The following is a 21,365-nucleotide window of genomic DNA, read 5'->3' as shown; positions in this document are numbered from 1 at the left end:
ACCCCATTTCTCCTCAACAATCTATTTCTCCACTAAAACATTGGGAGCCAAGCAATGTAGAGCTTGATTTTGACCGGAAATGACTAGAGGACTTTTCTGAGACAGAAAAGAATGTTTGGAGAAAGAGAGAACAGAAAATGGCTTGTGTTGGGATGAAACCCACTGCAACAGACCTAGAGGTTGGGTGGACCATGAAGTACTATGACATGGAGGGAATCTGGGCGCGTCCTCTCAGGATGATGGGGCCCATATCTTTAATGTGGAAAACCTGAGGATTCCCAGGATGGTCCTAACTCCAAAACTCATCTCTTTAGGTGTGGGCGCGCCCTTGCACCCATACATCAAAAAGATTTTGAAATGGTATGATATTGCTCCAATTCAATTATCTCCAACCTCATACAAACTAGCATGGGCTTTGTACATCATGTACCGCAATCTTGGGTTGGGCGCGCCCTCTATGAAGGAGTTCAGTTATTTCTCCAGCATCAGAAAATCCATCCCCAGCTATCACTTCTTTGTTGTCAACAAGTGGTTGAACAATAAAGGGTTCAATGAAGGAAAAGTAGCATGAAAGAGACTGGAAAGAACCATTTTTTTACGTCTACGATGTAAGAAAAACTCGTGTCCGTTTTAACCTTGATCCCAGTGAGTAACAATTCCTGGACGCATCCTACGCACAGGACGCATCTTTCTTATGCTTACTGTTTTTCCTCTCTTTCCTTATAATGTTCCCTATTATTAGTTCCTCTTTCACTTTTCATTTTAGATAAGAGAACTCAAAGGGAGTTAATTGGAAAAAGAAAAAAGAAAGCATTGAAAGTTCTAAAGTATGCTGAGGATCATTTCAACCTGAAGGATATGATCACTGAGGAAAACTTGAATAAAATTGGGGCTTTATCCCCACGAGTAGGGTATCTTTTTAAGTTTTGAGAGTTTTATAACGGGAAACCCGTCATCACAGCTTCCGAGAAGGCTAGAGGGCTCAACGCCACAAAAATAGTCCAACTGGACATTAGTAGACAAGTGGATTTAGAGCAGGGTAAGAATTATTAGTCATAGGACGCGTCATAAGTGTATGACGCATCATGCGTATGTTCACCCTTCTTTTTATATGCATAACCTTAACTTAGTCTGATTTGTAGATGTTTCCCACATCCGTGTTTTTGCTTTGGACACGCCTTAGTATTAGGGCGCGCCTTCATATAATATTTGTGACTGATGTTGTTGTAAGTTTGTCACTTATACTTTCCTCATAAAACATGCACCTTTTAGCATTCACAATGAACACTCGTTTAAAGTGACACACACATCCTCATAACCCATGTTGTTATAGTTGACGCGTCATCTAATAAGGACGCGTCATGGGATCATGACGTGTCATGGGCGCCTTGCTTGACATATATACATGCATTTACATGCCTTTACATGCATTTTTCGTGACAAACATATGTGCATTGGCTATTATGTACACTCTGCTCTTGGCGCGTCTAGCTATTAGGACGCGTCTTGATATTCTTTATAATTTTTATTGTATATAAAGCCATTATGCGCACTTATCATTTTAATATTACTGTCGTTTCCCTAGGACGCGTCCTCTTAATTTGGCGCGTCCATGACTAATATTTCTTACCACGTTTCTCGTCACATATATGACTTCTCTTCCCAAGGGGTTTTCCATTGGGGCCACTAAGAAGCTGAGAACCAGGAAGCATGCTCCTGCGAAGTCTGATCCAAAAACTAAAGATCTCTTGCCTGTTATGACTCCTTACCCTCCACCAAAGATCATAGACACTACAGTGCTAGACATTCCTGACAAGGAGGACGCGCCCTCCCAGCATCAGAAGATATTGTCAGACGATCAATCCTTCGTCCTCAGATACCCGGGCGCGTCCTCATCTGGGACTTTCACTGAGAAGGAAGTAAGGGGCCGAAATTTCAGAATGGAGCAGCAGACTGAGTGGTATTCTGGGTTCATAGCCAATGACCCGGACTACAGTTTTTCCAAGTTTGATGAGGATACCCAGAAGTGGGTAAATGATTTCAGGATTAGGGCTGCAGATTCCATCAAAAGCAAGAGGATTATCCTTGGCTTGGAAGAGGACGACGCGTCCCCACTTCAGACTCAACCTCCACCTTCTTCCCCAAAAGACCAGGACAAGCCTCGGGATGCGCCCCCTGCCTATGACGCGTCTCATGTTTATTTATGAGCTTTTATCTGAACTGTCCCAAGGGTGCAGGCTCTTTTAAGCCTTGCAAGTTGTAAACTTATGATTATTGTTTCCTGGATTTTATCTTCTTGTATTTTTACCAGGCTTTTCTGCCTTTAGTATTTAGGATGCATATGCATTGATTCATTTCCAGCCTCATAGCCATGTGGACGCGTCCACATATATTATACTAGCTCACTTACTTTGATTTTTGTAAATTTCCTGTGTGATATGTTCTTTCTATCAGCATGATAACATGTCACACTCTTTCCTATCTTTTCTACGACATGCGCAACATGTGGACGCGTCTTACCAAAAAGAGCATCATCCAAGATTGTGCATGTGTTTGCCTTTTATATTAAAATTTTCATTTGACAAGTCTTTGACTGGATGCGTCATTTTGGCAAAATGCGTCTTACTTTTAGCTTTACCTGATCATTATGTTTTCACATACATAGGATGCGTCTTAAGTTTAGGATGCGTCTTATTTTGCTTAGTTCCTGTGCTTTAATTATTTAAACAATCTGGGCGATGTATAATTTTCCCTTAGTATGATACATGACATACACTTTTGTATTTAGGCAAAGCATAATACAAATGGGCGCGTCCTAGTTTTTTTTTTGACGCGTCTTCCTTTTATTTTTGAAGATAAGTATTTTTGACATATCAGGTCAGATGTGTCCTTCATAAGGACGCGTCCCTGCTTTTAGTTATGGAGTACCAAAATTAAAGGAGCATCAACCAAGGTTACTTGGGCGCGTCCTTAGACCCGAGACATGTCCTTTTTTTATTTTTACTTGGGTTTTCTTCAATGTTTTCTTTACCAATCATGCTCCTAAAAATATACATAAATAACTAATTCTTAGGGCGTGCCTAGTGGTTAGGACGTGTCATATAACCAAGCAAATAAAAAAATAAACAACCTTTGGAAATTTTCAAAGTTTTTATTAATAATACGCTTTGGTGTGAAATGTGCACCAGTCCCACGGCTACTATGCTTTGTGAGGAATTTATTGGAAAAATGATCCTTCAACTAGTTCTAAGGTAAGTTTTACATGCACTACCCCCCTAGGCTAGGAGGAATTTTATTGATTCTAGTCTATAATTTGGGCACAACCCTATATAATGTAAACATGATAGGTAAGGGGCCAAATCCGCGCCTTACTGAAAATACATTCGAAGATGCTCCGCGTTCCATGCTCGCGAAACCAGCTTTCCTTCCAAATCTTCAAGGTGGTAAGTACCCTTCCACAAAATTGCTTTAATCTTGTATGGTCCTTCCCAATTAGCTCCAAATACTCAATGTTGGGGATTCTATGTGTTTGGCATCACCTTCATGAGTACCAAATCTCCCACCTTCAGCAGCTGTCCCTTTACTTTTTTACTGTAATACCTTGCGGCACGTTGTTGGTACGCCGCAAGCCTTAACTGAGAGTTTTGCCTTACCTTCTCCAAGAGATCCAAATGAAGCCTCTGGTTAACTTCTGCATCTTCCTCCGTATAACGATCTCTACGAAGCGATCCTGATCCAACCTCCACAGGGACCATAGCTTCATATCCGGAAGTCAGCATAAATGGAGTTTCCTTCGTAGTAGATCTTGGAGTAGTGTTGTAGGACCACATCACATTTGGGAGTTCTTCAGGCCAATTCCCTTTACGCTCTTCCAGTATTGTCTTAAGAGTATGCTTTATTATTTTATTCACGGTCTCTGTTTGCCCATTGCTTTGAGGATGATAGACCGCTGCAAACTCCTTCTTAATTTTCAGATCCTCACATAATTATCGTAACTCCTTGTTGTCAAACTGCTTTTCATTTTCAGAGACAAGTTTGTAAGGAATATCAAACCTACACACGATAGAGTTGAAGACAAGGTCTTTAATTTTCTTTGCGGTGATAGTTGCCACCGACATAGTTTCTGCCCATTTAGTAAAGTAATCAACCGCGACCCCTGCATATTTGACATCTCCTTAGCATTAAGTAGTTCTCCAATAAGATCAATTCCCCACATGGCAAACGACCATGGGCTTACCATAGGCGTCAAGAGCGTCGCTGGCATGGATGAGTAATCTGCAAAGCTTTGGCAGCGATCACATGCTCTAACGAAATTCGCAGCATCTTCTTTCATCGTAGGCCAGTACCCTTGGCGTAAAACTTTCATTTCCAACGAGTTACCCCCGAGTAATTACCGCAAATTACTTCATGCACCTCCCTTAAGATGTAATTTCCTTCTTCTTCATCGACACATCTGAGCAACGGTTGATTGAAACTTCTCTTATACAAAACTTCATCATACACCACATAATTTGCAGCTTGGTAGTGGAGCCGTCGAGCCTTGAACTTGTCTTCGGGAAGTGCTCCCTTGCGAATATAGGCAAGAATGAGCGTCATCCATGTTTCCTTGGGAGCCTCATCTACTTGCATCGCCTCTGCTTCTGGGATGATAGGAATTTCCTGGATTTCTAAGGGTATAAATACCAACAACGCAGCCTCCTGCTGGGATCCCATTTTTGCTAGGGCATCCGCGTTGCTGTTCTTTTCCCGCGGTACACATTCCAGCCTAACCTCTTTGAACTTTCCAATAAGGCACTACGTGCACCTCATTTACAATTTCGTTCGCGGTCCTCGAGCTTGAAACCCCACATTCACCTGGTTTACCACCAACTCTGAGTCAATCTTTGAAATTAGGTTCCGCACTCCTATTTCTAAAGCGATCTTCAGGCTATTAATCAACGCTTCATATTTCGCATCATTATTCGTTGCATTAAATTTGAAGTGAATTGCACTCATTAGATGATGGCCTTCCCGTGACACGATAATTATGCCCACGCCTGCTCCTCCATTGTTAACCGCCCCATCCACATGCAAGATCCATCAGGGATGTGGAAACTCCTCTAGAGATTCCTCAGTATGAGGGGGATGCAGCACTACCAAAGCCTTATCATCTACCGCATAATCAAATTCCAACAAGAAGTCGGCTAAGACCTGTTCTTTAATTACTGTACTGGACATGTACTCCAAATCAAACTGTCCCAACTCCACAGCCCATTTCAGCATTCTCCCCGACGATTCTGGCTTGTGAAGGACTTGCCGCATAGGGTATGCTGTACGTACTTCAATTCTATGAGTTTGGAAGTAGGGGCGTAGATTCCTCGACGCAAGGATCAAGACATAAACCAGCTTCTCCATACTTGTATAGCGAGTTTCAGCATCGTACAATCACTTGATCACATAATACACTGGTGAACGTCCCTACCCAGGAATGGTTTGAATGTTGGGTTGTTCCCCTTGGTTACCCCCCGGGTGTACCGGTGAATCTTGTCGCCCCTCGCCCTGAGGCTGCGGCTGTGGTATGTTTCCATCTTGAATTTGAGCATTCCCTTGCTCATGAAGTCCCCTTGACCGCGTCGTGGTATCTCATCATTGTTTTGCAACCTTTCTTGATCTCGTGCGTCGTCCCGGTCATGAGGACGCGTCCTGGTTCCATTGCCCGTAGCACTGTGGGAAGCTACAGGAACGATGACGAGGGGTTCTCCAGTAGAGGGCGCACTATCTCTTCTTCCATTGTGCGACACCCTTTCATGATGGTATCCTATCCTTCCTCGTCCATTCCCTTGATAGTCTCGACCATAATTTCCAAACCTTCCTCGCGTAGGGGCACACTCGTGCTCGCGGTGTCGCACCCTATCATCCCTTGGGTCTGTAGGGGGCACACGCGTTGTATCACGGGGCCTCGTTTCTCCATCGTTTCTTTCTTTCTGCCATTCCACCAGCATCATTCTCAAATCATCGTCTCCCAACCTTATGCCAAGCCTTCTCTTTAAGGTCGAAAAATATCTTCTTTCCTCATTTGGGTTCTGAATATCTTCCGCACGACGACGCTCGTCCATCGTATGCCCAAACATATGTGGATGTGGTGTATCCTGATTACCGGGACGAGGCCTTGCTCTACCGTCCGTGTCCTCATTGACAAGCTCCACAATAGGTTCTACATCATCAGAATATTCCAAACGCCGCAGAGTGATTCGCGGGTTTTCTCCGCTGGCCTGGGCATCCCCCTCAACCATGGGTGCTTTCCCTCATGGCGTGGCCACGACGGGGAAAACGACGACCCTTCCTCGTCCTGCGATGCTCCACCGTATTCAGCCTTGACTGAAAATTGTTAAGTGTATCCCCCATACGGTACAACTGCTCCAAGATATCATCGTTGCTGATGAGAACTAGAGGTGTTCCTCCCACATCTGGAGCTCTTGGGGGATCTGCCATATTTCTGGGCACGTAGGGTTCATGGAGAGCGTAACCTCCTCCGCCTTCTCCTTCAGATCTGCTATCACTTCCGTCATAAGAACTTCCATCATGATTGTAAGACATCTTTTCCTCCCAAGATTATGATCTTAATCAGCACCCCTCCTTCTAGCGCCAATTTGTTGACGGAGGAATCTGGTAACCACAAAGATTGAGGTTTCTCGCCGGAATTAAGATATATGATGGTGGTTCTTTGCCGGAAAATCAAGCGGTGTATGGGGGTTTGTGGTTGTTTTAGGCCGAGATTGATCAAAGTAAGTGGTGGCTCTCTTATCAGCTCTCAACTTCTTACCCCTCTCAATGTGCCTACGTACCCTTTATATAGGGATCAAGCCTGACATAGTTCTTAGGGAACACAAAATCTAATGGGCTTACACTTCTTATTCCTAGGCCCGGTAGAAGCCCGTCCAGAATCCATCTTTCGCTAGCTTTAGGAATGTCCAACTATGAGGCCCAACCGCGAAGGCCCAAGGCTCGTCCACAATCGTAAGACTTCACAGATAGTGCATCTCCCTGCGCAATGATAACACTCCGCTACAACTATCTTCCTTGATTTACGGACGCATGTATAGTCACGGTTCACCCCAAATGCCAGACGCATCATTGTCCCCCGAATGAGGATAACCCACCAGATAGTAGGACAGATGATCCCAAGCTCTTGGGTGCAAAGTGCAGGATGACTCCAAGGTTCTCCAACGAGGACACCCGTTGAATACAAGAACAAAGTTCCCAAAGCACATACCAATGTTAACCCCGCATCCCCAACGAGGACACCCGTTGAATACATGAGGACGCCTTCAATCATCAGGCATACCCCTGGAGGCCTTCTAGTTTTTCACGGACATCCCCCTCCTTGACCGTCTCAAGTAGGGAATTCTTCAAAGAGTATCTGCAACAAATACGTTAGTAGAAATAATCATCCATTACTCCTTTCCATGCATGCTTTACCCTGAGCTCTCTCCATATGAAAAATACACTGACCACACATAGGACGCGTCCTAAGACATTGGGCGCAACCTGACCTCCATGAAGCCTGTATTGTTTTCTCTACAACTACCTCTCATAACATTTCACAGTGACAGGACGCGTCCTAAGCCTCTGGGCGCGTACTCGAACATTCATTGCTAAAAGACCACAATTGCTAGATACCTCCATCATGGTAGGCGCGTCCTACCACCCTGGACACGTTTTACAGCAGATAAGTGCTTCCAAAACCTCCTTACCACGGAATTATGCTTGATAAACATTTCCACAACAAGTGGACGCGTCCTACCTACATGGATGCGTCTTCAATCTTCTTTGCCAAAAAGATCACTTTAGTAAGCACTCTCATCATAGTGGACCGCGTCCTAGACATCATGGACGCATCTAGATGCCCTTCTTCGCAACGTAATACCGATTTTGACTTTAATTATTCCGCGTTTGACCCGCATTAATCCAATGCCAAATTTTGGGTATAACACAAACAAATATAAAAATGCCAAATATGCTTACTAACTAGTCCTTTTCATTTTCTGATTAAAAGATGTCTTATAAATAGATAATTAAATATTAGTAACATGCAACCTCCGAAGTCGGTTCACATTTCAACTTATGCATTAAAGCACTCTTTTCATCCGATCATTGTCGTAAATATTATAATAAGTCGGGGAAAAAATATCTGACAAATAAAAACTCAGGAAAAAAATTATTGAGAAATAAACTATAATATAATCGATAAATTGAGGGTTAAGCGGAACAAAAATTCAATATGTTTTAGTATTTTATTAATATTTATTATAAACTTATTTACAATAATATTATAATTCAAATCTAAATAATCTAATTGCTCGATTCAGAAAAAAATAAGAATAAATAATAAATCTAACTGCTCTTGTCGTTAAAAACTCACGACCATCGTTATCTCTCTACTATTCAATTTAACAATCATCAATCATTTAACCTCCTACAAACAATCCTATGCTGTCCCGCTTGGGCATTTCATCGAACGTTTTACGTACACTCAAAGTCGCTCGTAAATCAATCATAATTCGAGCATTTTCAGTCACTACAACTTCACAAAATCAAAGCAATAACAACATGAAGTACGTTGTTGTAACGGGCGGAGTAGTGAGTGGACTCGGTAAAGGCGTTACTGCTAGTAGTATCGGTGTGGTTCTCAAAGCTTGTGGCCTTCGTGTCACTTCTATTAAAATCGGTACACTCATTTCATTTTTAATTTTTATATGTGTATGTAATTATTTATTTTATTAAATTTGATATATTCGAGTTCGGTTCGAAAACTCGAATTAGGTAGGGTAACATAGCGGAAAGAGTTGGAATAGGAGAAGATCGAGTTGAGCTCGACTAAATTAAATAAGTAAATTAACTCCGTTAAATTAGTAAATTAGAAGTTTGATATGTTTGAGTTTGGCTTGAAAATTTGATTTAGGTGTACTTTTTTTTAGTAAATTCCACGGCTCACCCAATAGCCTTCAAACTCAACTCGACTCAGAATAAGTAAGTTAACTCGATTAAATAAGTAAATTAGAAGGTTGATATGTTTGAGTTTGGCTTGGAAACGTGGTTTAGGTGTACTAGATAGTCGAAAGAGTTGGATTATGAGAAGTTCGGGTTGAGCTTGACTAGATTTAATTAGGAAATTAGAAGTGTGATATGTTTGAGTTTGGCTTGAAAACTTGAATCACGTGTATTAGATAGTGGAAAGGGTTGGAATGTGAGAAGTTCGGGTTGAGGCATTGAGCTCAACTTGATTTAATAAGGAAATTAGAAGTTTGATATGTTTGAGTTTGGCTCGAAAATTTAATTGAGGTGTGCTAGATAGCGGAAAGAGTTGGAATGTGAGAAGTTCGGGTTGAGCTCGACTTTTAATTTAATAATGAAATTAGAAGTTTGATATGTTTGAGTTTGGTTCGAAAAGTCGAATTAGGTGTGCTAAATAGTGGAAAGAGTTGGAATGTGACAAGTTCGTGTTGAGCTAAACTGGATTAAAGTTGTGAACTAATATTAATTGTATGCAATAATATTTAAGGATATATGTTTTTTTATTTACAAATAATAAATGAAATGAAAACTTGTCTAGATAAGGAAACATTACGAGTCGAGTTAATTGAAGCAAAAGCTCGGTTCCATAAAATAATATTCAAGGAGCCCGAGCTTGCTGGATCATTATTGGTTTGAGTTGGAGTATATTACGAACTAAGATTGAATAACTCACAAATAGGTTGACTGGTTTGCATACGTAGGTATAACTAACGCAGATTATGTTTTTTGTATAACACATATTGCAGAAGTAAATTTTTGTAGATTTTCTATGCGTGTCTTATGGTGATGTATGTCTATGATTACAGACCCGTATTTGAACACAGACGCTGGTACAATGTCTCCTTTTGAGCATGGTGAAGTTTTTGTTCTCGATGATGGTGGAGAGGTCATCTTCTACTTTTGTAAAATGCTATTAACGTTCAATATGACATTCAAAAAGAGATAGCAATTGCCACCGTAAAAACTGTATCTTGCACTACTTTTGGTTATAGAATTCCTATGATATGTATATTTATTTTTTGATGTCTATTCTCTTGTAGAAACTAACTTGCCGCTGTAGTAGAGTTGACGTTCTAAGAAGTAGATAATTTTGCAAAACGCTTCTGGAAAACAGTCTTTTACATTTAAAATCTTTGATAATTTGCAAAATGTTTATGTATTCATTTACATAAGCAAAGAATCAATATTGGTCTTTTAAAGTTTTTACTATGGATTGTAGGAGAAAGGTCTTTAAAAATTTAAGTTTGTAAAGTCTGTTTTCTTCAGCACCACAGATTGACAAAATTTTAGGGTTCAAATAAATTATTTGGTAAAAATAAATCATAGCTGAGAAATGTTCCTAGACAAAGCTACTTTTGTGTTTAAACAATTTTTTAAAGTATATAAGCCTTGAAAGCATCTACGATATGCCAGCCAATTTTTTTTTTTAAATCTGGTTATGTGCAATCAGAGTGAAATTGAATACATTTCAGCCATAAATTTTTCTTCAAGGTCAATATTCCTATGCTAGCTTTAGCAATGTAGTATTACTCATTGTTTTTTTTTTGCTGCAATAGGTTGATCTGGATTTGGGTAACTACGAACGGTTTTTGGATGTTAGACTTACAAGAGACAATAACATCACTACCGGAAAGATTTATCAGGTGCTTGGAATCCTCTATTCATGGAAGTTAGTTATGTGATTTCATAATTTTGAATGTATATATAGTTTTTTTTGTTTCCTTGAAGTCTGTCCTTGACAAGGAGCGGAAAGGCGATTATCTTGGGAAAACTGTCCAGGTGATGATGCATGTGTCCATACTTTATCTTCTCTCTTTCAAGCCTTTCAAAAATGGTACTACTTACTGTGTTCTTGCATTATAAGTGGATATATATAGGTAGTCCCACATATTACGGATGCAATCAAGAATTGGATTGAGTCTGTGTCTATTATTCCAGTGGATGGAAAAGAGGGCCCAGCTGATGTTTGTGTCATAGAATTGGGAGGCACTGTAGGTATGTGCTCTCTTAAAGTTGTCTCGTTAGAGTTTGATGCCCAAGGCCAAAATTCAAAATCAATCTTTGTCCCATTACTGCTTTTTTTCATTGCTTATCATTCATAAAATATGACAATTATTACATAATTATCAGGTGACATTGAATCAATGCCCTTTATAGAAGCTTTGCGACAACTATACTTCTCTCTTGGTAAGGTTTGTTGCTTTTTGTTTATTTTGGAGGTAAAATAGAGTTTCACTTTGTCATCTTTTAGGGTTTACTCAATTTCCTACTTGCTTTATGGTCTTCAGCATAGTGTCATATACCATTTGAATCGATTGTTCTGTGACATCTAGTTGCTTTTTTAACTCTCAACTAATTTACCTATCCCTCATTACTTGGAGTACTTGGAAATGAATATATTTGGCAATACGAGATGATTAATCATATGTGTTGTTGATGAGACGAAATTAACAGTGTGAAGAATTGAAGGGATACATAGCCGGTTTCGAGGCCTTGAAATATGGTAGAGGTCTTGACCTTGCACTGAATTTCGCCAACAAGAGGAAAGTGATAAGAATTTAAGGACCTCATAGTACGGTTCTAGGTCTTGAGCAAATCATCCGAGAACTCAAGGCCTTTTACACTGATGTTCTTGGCCTTGAAGGTGAAATTCAGTACAAGTTCAAGGCCTTTCCCCTTATTTTTAAGGCCTTGAAACGGATGACTGTTATAATATATTGTTTTTTTCTTATATACTTTTAGTTCTCTTTTAAATATTCTATAGGGCTGAAAAACACATCCGAGAGTATATCAGGATTTGTAAAGCAAATAATGAAATATATTATTTTGAGGGGCTTTTAATTATTAATATTACCGGCTTTAATATCTGTAGAACAAATTATTTCTCTTTGAAATATTTAGTTTAACTGGTTTAGTTATGCCTTCGCTAGTAAATATTATGAAAAAACATTATGGGCAATTCCATTCCTGCTTTCATACCTTTCTATGTTCATATAGCTTCTCAATCTCTGTTAGTCTCTGTAATGAAGCCTTATTTGCATACTAGAGGGTTGCAGAATAATGCCTATTCATCTTATTTGCTGCTTCTGGTCAATCTTTTCTCATGTTCATGTTTGTAAGTTCAATATTTTGTAATGTGAGACTGACTATATCCATGCTACACTTTATCATTTTCTTCAGGACAAGATAATTTCTGCCTCATTCATGTTAGCTTAATACCTGTATTGGGTGTCGTGGGAGAGCAAGTAATACTCTAAAGCATCTTATGTTAAATATGGCCTAAATTTGATGTTGACTCAATAAGATGTCCTAAAATAATGATATATGATGTAAGTTTCCATTGCCCGTGTTGCCAGAAAACAAAACCTACACAACACAGTGTGCGGGAACTAAGAGCACTAGGGTTGACTCCTCATTTTCTGGCATGTCGTTCTGCAGAGGTGTGTACTTCAATCATACAATAACTTTTCTTGGGTACCATGTTTTCTTCATACACCAAACTGGTCTTTCAAAACTTGATTATATTAAAACGCCTTCCTAAAGTGGACGCAATGTTGATATATAAATGTTAACTGAGTATTCATAATAAACAATTGTATCTGAGTTTAACCAGTACAAATTTTAAACACAAATTATCTGAGGTGGCCTGCTCATTATGTTTTCTTTCTAACTCAGATCAAGCACTATAGTTTAAATTAAAACTTCTCACATTAGGTTTGATAACATCAACAGTAGTTGTATCTGTGAAATGAAAGATAAGGTGTATTAGCATCCAAGGTTTTCTCTCTCTAAATTGAATTAGGAGCTTTCAGCTTTGTGTTTTGTGTTTTTTGCTAGTTGTTTTATATTGTTGTCTAGCTGAAGTATCACCATTTTCTTGCATCACTAGCATAGACAATGTCTCTAAATCTGGTTCCATTGTAATGATTAACATTAAATCTAACTAATTATAATTATTTCAACGTGCTGTTCTGTTATAATTAAGAGTATGTTATATGTATTTTCTATAATGCAGCCACTGCTGGAGGGGACAAAGCAAAAACTTTCACAATTTTGCCATGTTCCTGTAAGTTGCTACTCCTAGCTGGTTTCTTTGATCTTTCTTATACACACGACACACCTGAACCCCATTTGGTCTTTTAGGTTTTGTTGGGAACCATGCAATATTTTGAAAATTCCGGCTCTCAAGTAAATTTTATTCTAAGAACAATCTGCCATGATCTTTAATCTTCACAGTTAGGCAACATTCTTAATATCCATGACGTTCCAAACATTTGGCACATCCCTCTTTTACTTCAGGTGGGTTATATTTATGTTCTGTACTGTAACATCTTTCTAGATTCTGCAAAGTTTCTAATGTTGCACCTTTGTTGCAGAACCAAAATGCTCATGATGCCATTTTAAAGCAGTTGGACCTTATTAAGTAAGTTTTGCTTGAATTTGTTAGCATGGTACATCATGGGTTACAGTAAACGAATCAAAAATAGATAGAACACTATTGGACTAACGATGAAAAATCTGTTCCAGTGTAGCTACTCCGCCTAATTTACAAGAGTGGAATAACAGGGCTCAGAAATTTGACGACCTCAAAGATTCTGTCAGTGTCATTCATGTACATTAATGTCCTACAGCTGATTTTATTTACTTATTGAATATGTACTAAATTTTATAGGTAAGGATAGCTATGGTTGGAAAATATGTTGGCCTAACAGATTCCTATCTGTCTGTTGTGAAGGTACATTTCTAAATTCCAAATTTGAGAACTAGATACATGATCACATACACACCTAATCAAAATACTCTTGAAGTATTTTTTTTTTCTTATTTCTAGAATTATCCCCCCCTAAATTTCATGCAGATCAAAATCTTGCAGGCATTTACCTGCTCTAAATTTATAAATCGTGTTTTACCAAGTGTATGAGAAATAACAGTTAAAGTTTTTTTTACTAAACAAAGTAACATTTAAGTTACTCTATAGAACATATAGTTGATAAAGAAAAAGTGGACGTGTTCAATCCAAAGTATTGTCTTTGGTTCTAATAATAATTATCGCCTTAGGTTCATGGAATAATAAAAGACATTCTTTGGCTATAATTTGTATTGGTCCATATGACCAAATTATTAGGGGTGTGCATTCAGTTAACCGAAACCAAAACATAAATTGGTTAGCCGAAACCGAAATACACCTAAAATGGCTACAGAAAACTAAACCGAAATTAATTTTCTTTTAACCGAACCAATATATTTTATTTTGGTAAATAGAAAACCAAAATTTTATTGAAAGTATGGAATTTGAAAAAAAAAACAGAATTAAAGTAAACCAATATTTAAAACTAAAAATAAATTTATCATAAATTAAGAAGGATGAGGATATTCAATATTTATTATCCTATTGTAAAGAGCAATTGATCTCATAGTATGGACTTTGGAGGGAGCTTCCGAGACTAGCAGGAGCAAGTAGCAACAGAGCAGCTTTAAGCAATAACCGGAAAATCAATTCATGAAACTAAGTAATATTAAATATATTGAATTATTAACCGGAGCTTTCTTTTATACATCTATCATATAAAAATACGTTAGAGTCATGGCTTTAGGAAACTATAAGCACAATTATAGAACACACACATATATATACACACTAATATTAATATTGAAACTTATTATAAATATTATATTATTGATTCGTTTATTTTTTTTAGTTAACCGCGGTTAATAACCGAATAACCGGATAGTAGAAAAAATGCTATCGAGGATGACTTGATGAATTTTATTTAGCAGTTTTTTTTCTTTTTTGCTGACAATCAGGCACTTCTGCATGCCTGCATTGCTTGTTCATTGAAGCCGGCAGTTGATTGGATTGCTGCTTCTGACCTCGAAGATGATAGTGCCAAGTTGGTACGGGGAATTCATTAGTTGCATTTACTTGATACCTTAAATTTGTGTTTCTTTTTACGTATGTGTATGAGATATATGACTCGTATTATCCTTTTGTAGACTCCAGAACTTCATGCTGCAGCATGGAAGACTTTAAAGGTAAATTTTTGGTTTCTGTATCTAATTGTCCATTTTTTCCCTGCAATTTTAAAATTATATTTTAATCTGGGGAGTTGGGTTTTGGGGCCAACAAGTGTATTGTGTGGAGTTTGCATAGTTGTTGTTTACCCTCTGATCCTGTTGATTTCGATGAGTTTGCATAGTTGTAGAATACCCTCTGATTCTATTGATTATGAACTTTTCCTATATGGCTCTATTTGTAAATTGCTGACTTGGGCTGTAGAGGATAAGCCATTGGATTTCTTACGTTGCTAGGGAAAGGTTGTGTAATTGGTATCTGGGGAGGGTGCCAAAAGTTATTATTATTATTTTTAATAATGTGAACTGATATTTCAAATTCGCATCTTAGAGTGCAGCATGTGTCTTGGTTCCTGGTGGCTTTGGAGACCGTGGCATAAAGGGAATGTTATTGGCCGCTAATTATGCCAGAGAGAATAAAGTTCCATATTTAGGGATCTGCTTAGGCATGCAGATTTCTGTAATTGAATTTGCTCGATCCGTAAGTTCGTAGTCTTAATCTTTTTCATTTTGTTGTAGTTGTATTCACTATTCAGTACGGATATATTAAAACAATATGCATTTTTTTCTATATATTTTAGGTGTTGGGTCTGAAAACAGCGAACAGTTCGGAATTTGATGCTCAGACTCCCGATCCTGTTGTAATTTTTATGCCAGAGGTAAATATTTATTAGTTGTGACAAATGCCGTGAACATTCATTTGATGATTTTTTTTTTGACTGAACATTAAGGGTTCAAGAACACACATGGGAAGCACAATGAGACTTGGTGCTAGAAGAACGTTATTCCAAACCTCTGACTGCATCACCGCAAAGCTGTATGTCATAAGTTTCAAATAATCACTACTGTTGAATATTTTGCATGTCCAAATTGATACCTGTCTGAGGATATAATTACCTGAGGAAATTTCAGATTGATTTATGTAGACAACCAAAAAATATCTCATGTTGGAGGAATGCATGTAATTTGGCTAGAAAAATATCTTTTATCACCTGTTCTTTGTATTCTCCTTGCTATAGTAATGTTCACTTCACATGTCCTGCTAGGTATCATAATCAAAAGTTTGTGGACGAGCGACATCGGCATAGATATGAGGTTAGATATTGCCGTTACCGTTTAAAAATGTGCCCTACGGCAAATTCTATTGTTTTGACATGTACGGCATCCAGGTTAATCCGGAGGTGGTTGGCATGCTAGAAGAAGCTGGGTTAAAATTTGTAGGGAAGGATGAAAGTGGTCAGCGAATGGAGGTTTGTTAATTGTAGACATTTTTTTCCTTAAGATTCTTGGAGTAGTGAAGTAGTTCGTTATCCACTTAAAGTGGTATTCGAGTTATTTCATATCTGACTTGATCTTTTGAATCTGACTGTATTCTTTTAGATTCTGAAATCGTCTTTTCTCAATTTCATATTTTCAGATAGTAGAGCTTCCTAATCATCCATTCTATGTCGGTGTGCAATTTCATCCAGAGTTTAAGTCACGACCTGGGAAGCCTTCAGCTCCATTTCTAGGTACTTTGTGGGTTGGTTATTTTAAGTTAACAATACCAATGCAGACCATCTTGATATATTTTTAATAAGTTTGTGATTGATCATATTAAAGCTGGATATAATATTAGTCTATGACGTGTGGCCGGTTCATTTACATATATGGGGTTTGTCTAATCACCAACTGAAGCTAACCTACAATGAAATTTCCATTACTAGTCTGCTACAGTGTCATAATTTCCCATTATAAGTACTTAGTTGGACTTGAGAAATTGAGCCTAATTTACTACTGCTATGTTGTCTGAAATTATGTTGCAAAGTACTATAGTGATCAAGTAGAAATATATTAACTATTAACCTCCTCAGTGGTGATAAAAGTTGTATAAGTCAGACTGTAGTACATACAATATTACTCCTGATTGTCATGATTATTATGTAGATTTTGTTTAATTTGTTTATGTTCTTGGATATGCTGCTGAGGTTTTGTTGGTCTTTCTTGGAAAAATCCATTGCATAATTCTTGTTGGCCAACTTTTTATGGTTTCCTGAACATGCAAAATTTTTGTATAGGTCTTATATTGGCTGCAACAGGACAGTTAGGGGCTTATCTCAGTAGACAGAATGGAAGTCTATAAGCAACTGCAAAGGTTCATTGCTCAATGTGCTGACAAGGTACTTTGGTTTGTTTAGGAGATCACAAGTTCTAAGGTCCATTGTCTGCTTAAATTTGTGTTGTTATCTTATCCCCCTGTCCTGCATTTCGTCTATGTTGTGTGGACTTTGCAAGATAAAGGCACAAAGTTAGATCCTTCTTTGTTTTTAAAACTTTTGGTTTGACAAAGTCTCACTTGTCAATATCACTTGTAGAGATACGTGGTTATCCTCTAGGATGAATCCAAACAAATGTACACAGTCCTGTGCTTTATGTTTATGATAATTGGTTATCCAATATGTTAGTATATTTTAGATCAAGGGCCACTAGTATGGTTTGGAACTAAATATTTCTAACATTTCGTCAGCACTTGAGGGATTTTATGGACTGAAATTCCTTTATGGGAATAGCATGGTGAACTTTGTTACTGAAAGCTTCGAAGAAATCTTGCAAAACTTGACAAATCTGTCATGTAAATTCTTTTCTTTTTCGTTATTTCCGACTAGTATTAGAAATTGTAATAGTTCTTTCAGATTTGTGTCTAGGGAAAATCGCGCTACTTATGTCATGTTTGAGTTATTATAAACCATGGTCAATTGATCACATAATTCATTTATCATATAAGTTATTTATCTTTGGTTTTGCCAGAAAGGCTAGAGAAGTACAATATCATGTATATACAAAATTTCAATGGTTGGTAATGTTAGTTTATTGACTGAATGAGCTGTATGTGGGCAACGATTAGTTAGTTGATTTGTTCAAATATTTCGACTTCATTACATTATTGTCCGGCTGTACATCATATAAATAATAAAATTAATAATCGTTAATTTGACACCACAATGTTGTTCCTTTCTGTGTTTTTTAAGCATTCATGTTCTAGAATAAAAAGATTAAATTTAGTTAGAATAGTGGAATTCCGTACTAGCGAAAGAATTGAGTATGAAATAAACAGCATTTATTCAGGAGAAAAATTGATTAAGCTGGTGATAAATGAAAGCAACACTGAGGAAAATGCCTGTCCTACAAATCTGTATGCGGATGTATATCGGATGTCGATATATAAAATAAACAAAGTAAAAACTTTTGATGAAATGTGAAATTAGGATTGTCTTTGGTCAATTGATATTCTTGGTTTATGATATTCAAGGTATGAAATCTGTCTTTGCAGCTTCATTTGCTCATAGAACTTGGCTATGAATTCATCAGCTTTCGTATCAATATTCGCAGTTTGTTCCTCAATTTCGTGATCTCCATACACCTCAACATCAAGACCTGAGTATTCTTCTTCTTCATCATCTTCATCTTCTGCACTTCTCAAGAAGCTCTTTCTGGCGATATCATCGTAGTCTTCTGCACTTCTCAAGAAACTCTTTCTAGCGATGTCATCGTAGTAAAATCCATCATCGTTAGCATCGTTGAAATCAAAGTCGAAATCGACTTGTGCAGGATTAATGCAAGGAATGTTGGGTAGCTTAAACCGTAAGGAAGATGGGCGATGCATCCTGACATGAATAACCGGAGTGTCATCGAAGGATAACTGACGTTCGCCATATTGGTAAGTGTTGCCCCCGTGATTGTGTCGAAGGTTTTTGATGTACTTGGGGAAATTGAGCATGAGTCTTCTTCTAAGAACACCACCTTTTCTTGCCCATAAGAGTGTTAGTCTTAAGATGTTCCATGCTCTACGAGCTGCATTCGATTTCTTCATCTGCATTTTCATTTTAAATTCCCAACTGTTGGTGTTTGATAAGCGTTAATAGTGATAAAAAGAGAGAATGATAGCTGTTAGCCTTTTTTAGCTGGGAAGAGTTTGTTTTATCTACAAGGGATGAAGAGGGAGGTCTTTTATATATACATAGTCAGAGAGAGAGAGAGAGAGAGAGGTGATTATTGATTTAGTAGTAAAATGTTTAATTAAGAAACGTGACATGTGAAATTGTTTAGAATTTTACGCGGTTTATGTCTATATGATGTAAGTTGTGTGTAGGGGCGGTGGTTGAGACTTGAGAGACCTGCTTGACGCGTGTAGATACCCTGCGCCGTTTTGTTACCAAAACTGCCCCTGTATCTTTATTACTGTACACATTTTAATGATGTAAATGCATATTAAAATGATTGGTAATCTTAAAAAATTGTAATTAAAATGTAAATAAACAGTTATAGCTTCGGATTAGAACAGTGTTCTAAAAATCGGTGGTAAAACGCTCCGACTCGGACCTAGACGGTAATTTAGGTGTTTTTTCATAAAATCGGGTCAAAATCGGGATTAGGCCGGTTAGGCGGTCAAAAATCGGTCCTAGGCGGTCTAGGCGGAAAATAATTAAAAAAAATATTTTTTTTACCTTTTTATAATTTAATTCATTAATTTCATAATTTCACACAATATCATGTCAATTTCTAATATAAAGTATTGGTAAGAAATAACAAGTAATCAAATATATTTACTTCCTTACTTAAAATATAAAATTAACATATTATAATTAATTTAAAAAGTGTGAATTAAAATATAGTTAATATTATAAACTCAATAATTTGTACATAACGAATGTCAAATGTGTAGATATTATTTAATATCATTATAATTTCTTTTTTCAAAAAATATTTGACATATTAATCATTATATAATCATAAAAATTAAAAATAATATTTATATTATTCCGATTAATATTCCAATTAATCGGTCCAGTTAATCTCCGACTTGCCGATTAATCTCTCGAAAATACACTCACCGTCCTAACACGCTGGAACACTGGATTAGAAAGCTAAAAATTTATCGGAAATAAAAACTATTATAGTTTCATGCAGAAAATCGAAAATTTATTTATGAAAAAAATCCGTAGCCAGAAAACCGGAAAGAATGGACCGTTACGGGAGTGTTGGTACATGACTTGGACAACACATTACACATTATTCTATTTGTAAGTAACACGCTGTCTCAGCTGCCAACGAGCCATGACTTTCATTTCATGTATACCTGAGAAAGGTGTAAAAGTCGTTAATATCATTATAAAATTAATTGTTATCAATAATATCATATGTACGAACCACGAGTACTGTTTGACTATAATTGAAGAATTATGTTGGATTCGCGGTTTATTAGTGACAAAATTCAAAATGGTTTGGATCTCAATTATAGGTGAAAAATTGTGAGAGGGTTTCATTTAATGAGTTTAATCATAACTTTTCGGATAAATGTTGTTACTAAAAAAGTTTATTGTGTTGAGAGCTAATCGCTGCACATTTTCATTTATAAATATATATACCCTTTTCTAAATTAAAACCATCAAAATAGGTTAAAAGTTTTTTATGAGGATAATTTATGTTAATGTCAACAAGAGCGTATACATGTAAACGAAGGGTATTTTATTACAGTCACTTCCGCTGTCCACTAAAAATAGTTTGTCGACAACCATCTGTTATGGACTAGCTTCGTTATAATCCTAAATATGCATGAATATTACTCCTCCGTCTCATTGGGGTTGTCCTACTGAAGGACGTGGAGTCCGTCACGTATTTTAATAATTCTCTAAAATATAATTATATAAATTATTTTTTATTTTTTTTAATACAAGTTTAATATTTAAAGTTTAATATACAAAAATAATATATTAAAAATAAATTACGCAAGTATACTTTATCTTCAATTTAAAATGCTTGTCAAATGTGAAAAAAAATGTAAAAAATTGAATGAGACAGGAAAAGAAGAATAGTTGGAAAGGAAGAAAAATTATTTAAAGCAATTATAAGAAAGAAATAAAATAAGTACACTTTAAAGGCAACAACCTTTACTTGATTAAATAAAAAGACAGATGTGTGAGCTGAGCTGTTTGTTTAAAATAAATTTGAAGGGAAATAGGGAGGTAGTTTGAAGTTGCTTTAAAAAGTTGCTTAAAAATGTGACTTGACTGCCAACCCAAACTTTCTGTACGTTTCTTAGGAATCCAATTAAGCTACCTAGTAACGTCAAGAATTAGCCTGAGGATTTTTTTTTAGAAAAAGAATTAGCCTGAGGCCCTCTAGAAAAAGTGCAGTTTAAGAGTAAGTCCAACCATAGATCCAAAATGATTATAACTATTGCTATAATTTGGCACAAAAAA

General features: G+C 37.1%; 2 protein-coding genes across 2 annotated transcripts; one reads left to right on the top strand and one right to left on the bottom strand.

The window, feature by feature from the left end:
* Window positions 1–8,414: 8,414 nt before the first annotated feature.
* Window positions 8,415–17,897, top strand: LOC141689653 (uncharacterized). Its single transcript, XM_074494008.1, has 23 exons — window positions 8,415–8,707; window positions 9,861–9,940; window positions 10,611–10,697; window positions 10,783–10,833; window positions 10,932–11,049; window positions 11,185–11,241; window positions 12,235–12,299; window positions 12,411–12,494; window positions 13,070–13,120; window positions 13,291–13,353; window positions 13,431–13,477; window positions 13,582–13,651; window positions 13,727–13,789; window positions 14,860–14,949; window positions 15,049–15,087; window positions 15,458–15,607; window positions 15,708–15,785; window positions 15,858–15,943; window positions 16,173–16,221; window positions 16,296–16,376; window positions 16,544–16,637; window positions 17,184–17,285; window positions 17,633–17,897. The coding sequence occupies exons 1-22, from the start codon at window positions 8,470–8,472 to the stop codon at window positions 17,246–17,248; spliced, it is 1,806 nt and encodes a 601-aa protein (XP_074350109.1). The 5' UTR covers window positions 8,415–8,469; the 3' UTR covers window positions 17,249–17,285; window positions 17,633–17,897.
* A 311-nt stretch (window positions 17,898–18,208) lies between these two features.
* Window positions 18,209–19,290, bottom strand: LOC141689654 (uncharacterized). Its single transcript, XM_074494009.1, has one exon. The coding sequence runs from the start codon at window positions 18,986–18,988 to the stop codon at window positions 18,368–18,370; it is 621 nt and encodes a 206-aa protein (XP_074350110.1). The 5' UTR covers window positions 18,989–19,290; the 3' UTR covers window positions 18,209–18,367.
* Between the last annotated feature and the right edge of the window lie 2,075 nt (window positions 19,291–21,365).

Source organism: Apium graveolens, chromosome 10, assembly GCF_009905375.1.
Source record: "Apium graveolens cultivar Ventura chromosome 10, ASM990537v1, whole genome shotgun sequence".
In the NCBI taxonomy this organism is placed as follows: Eukaryota; Viridiplantae; Streptophyta; class Magnoliopsida; order Apiales; family Apiaceae; genus Apium; species Apium graveolens.
This window is presented reverse-complemented; position numbering and strand designations above follow the sequence as displayed.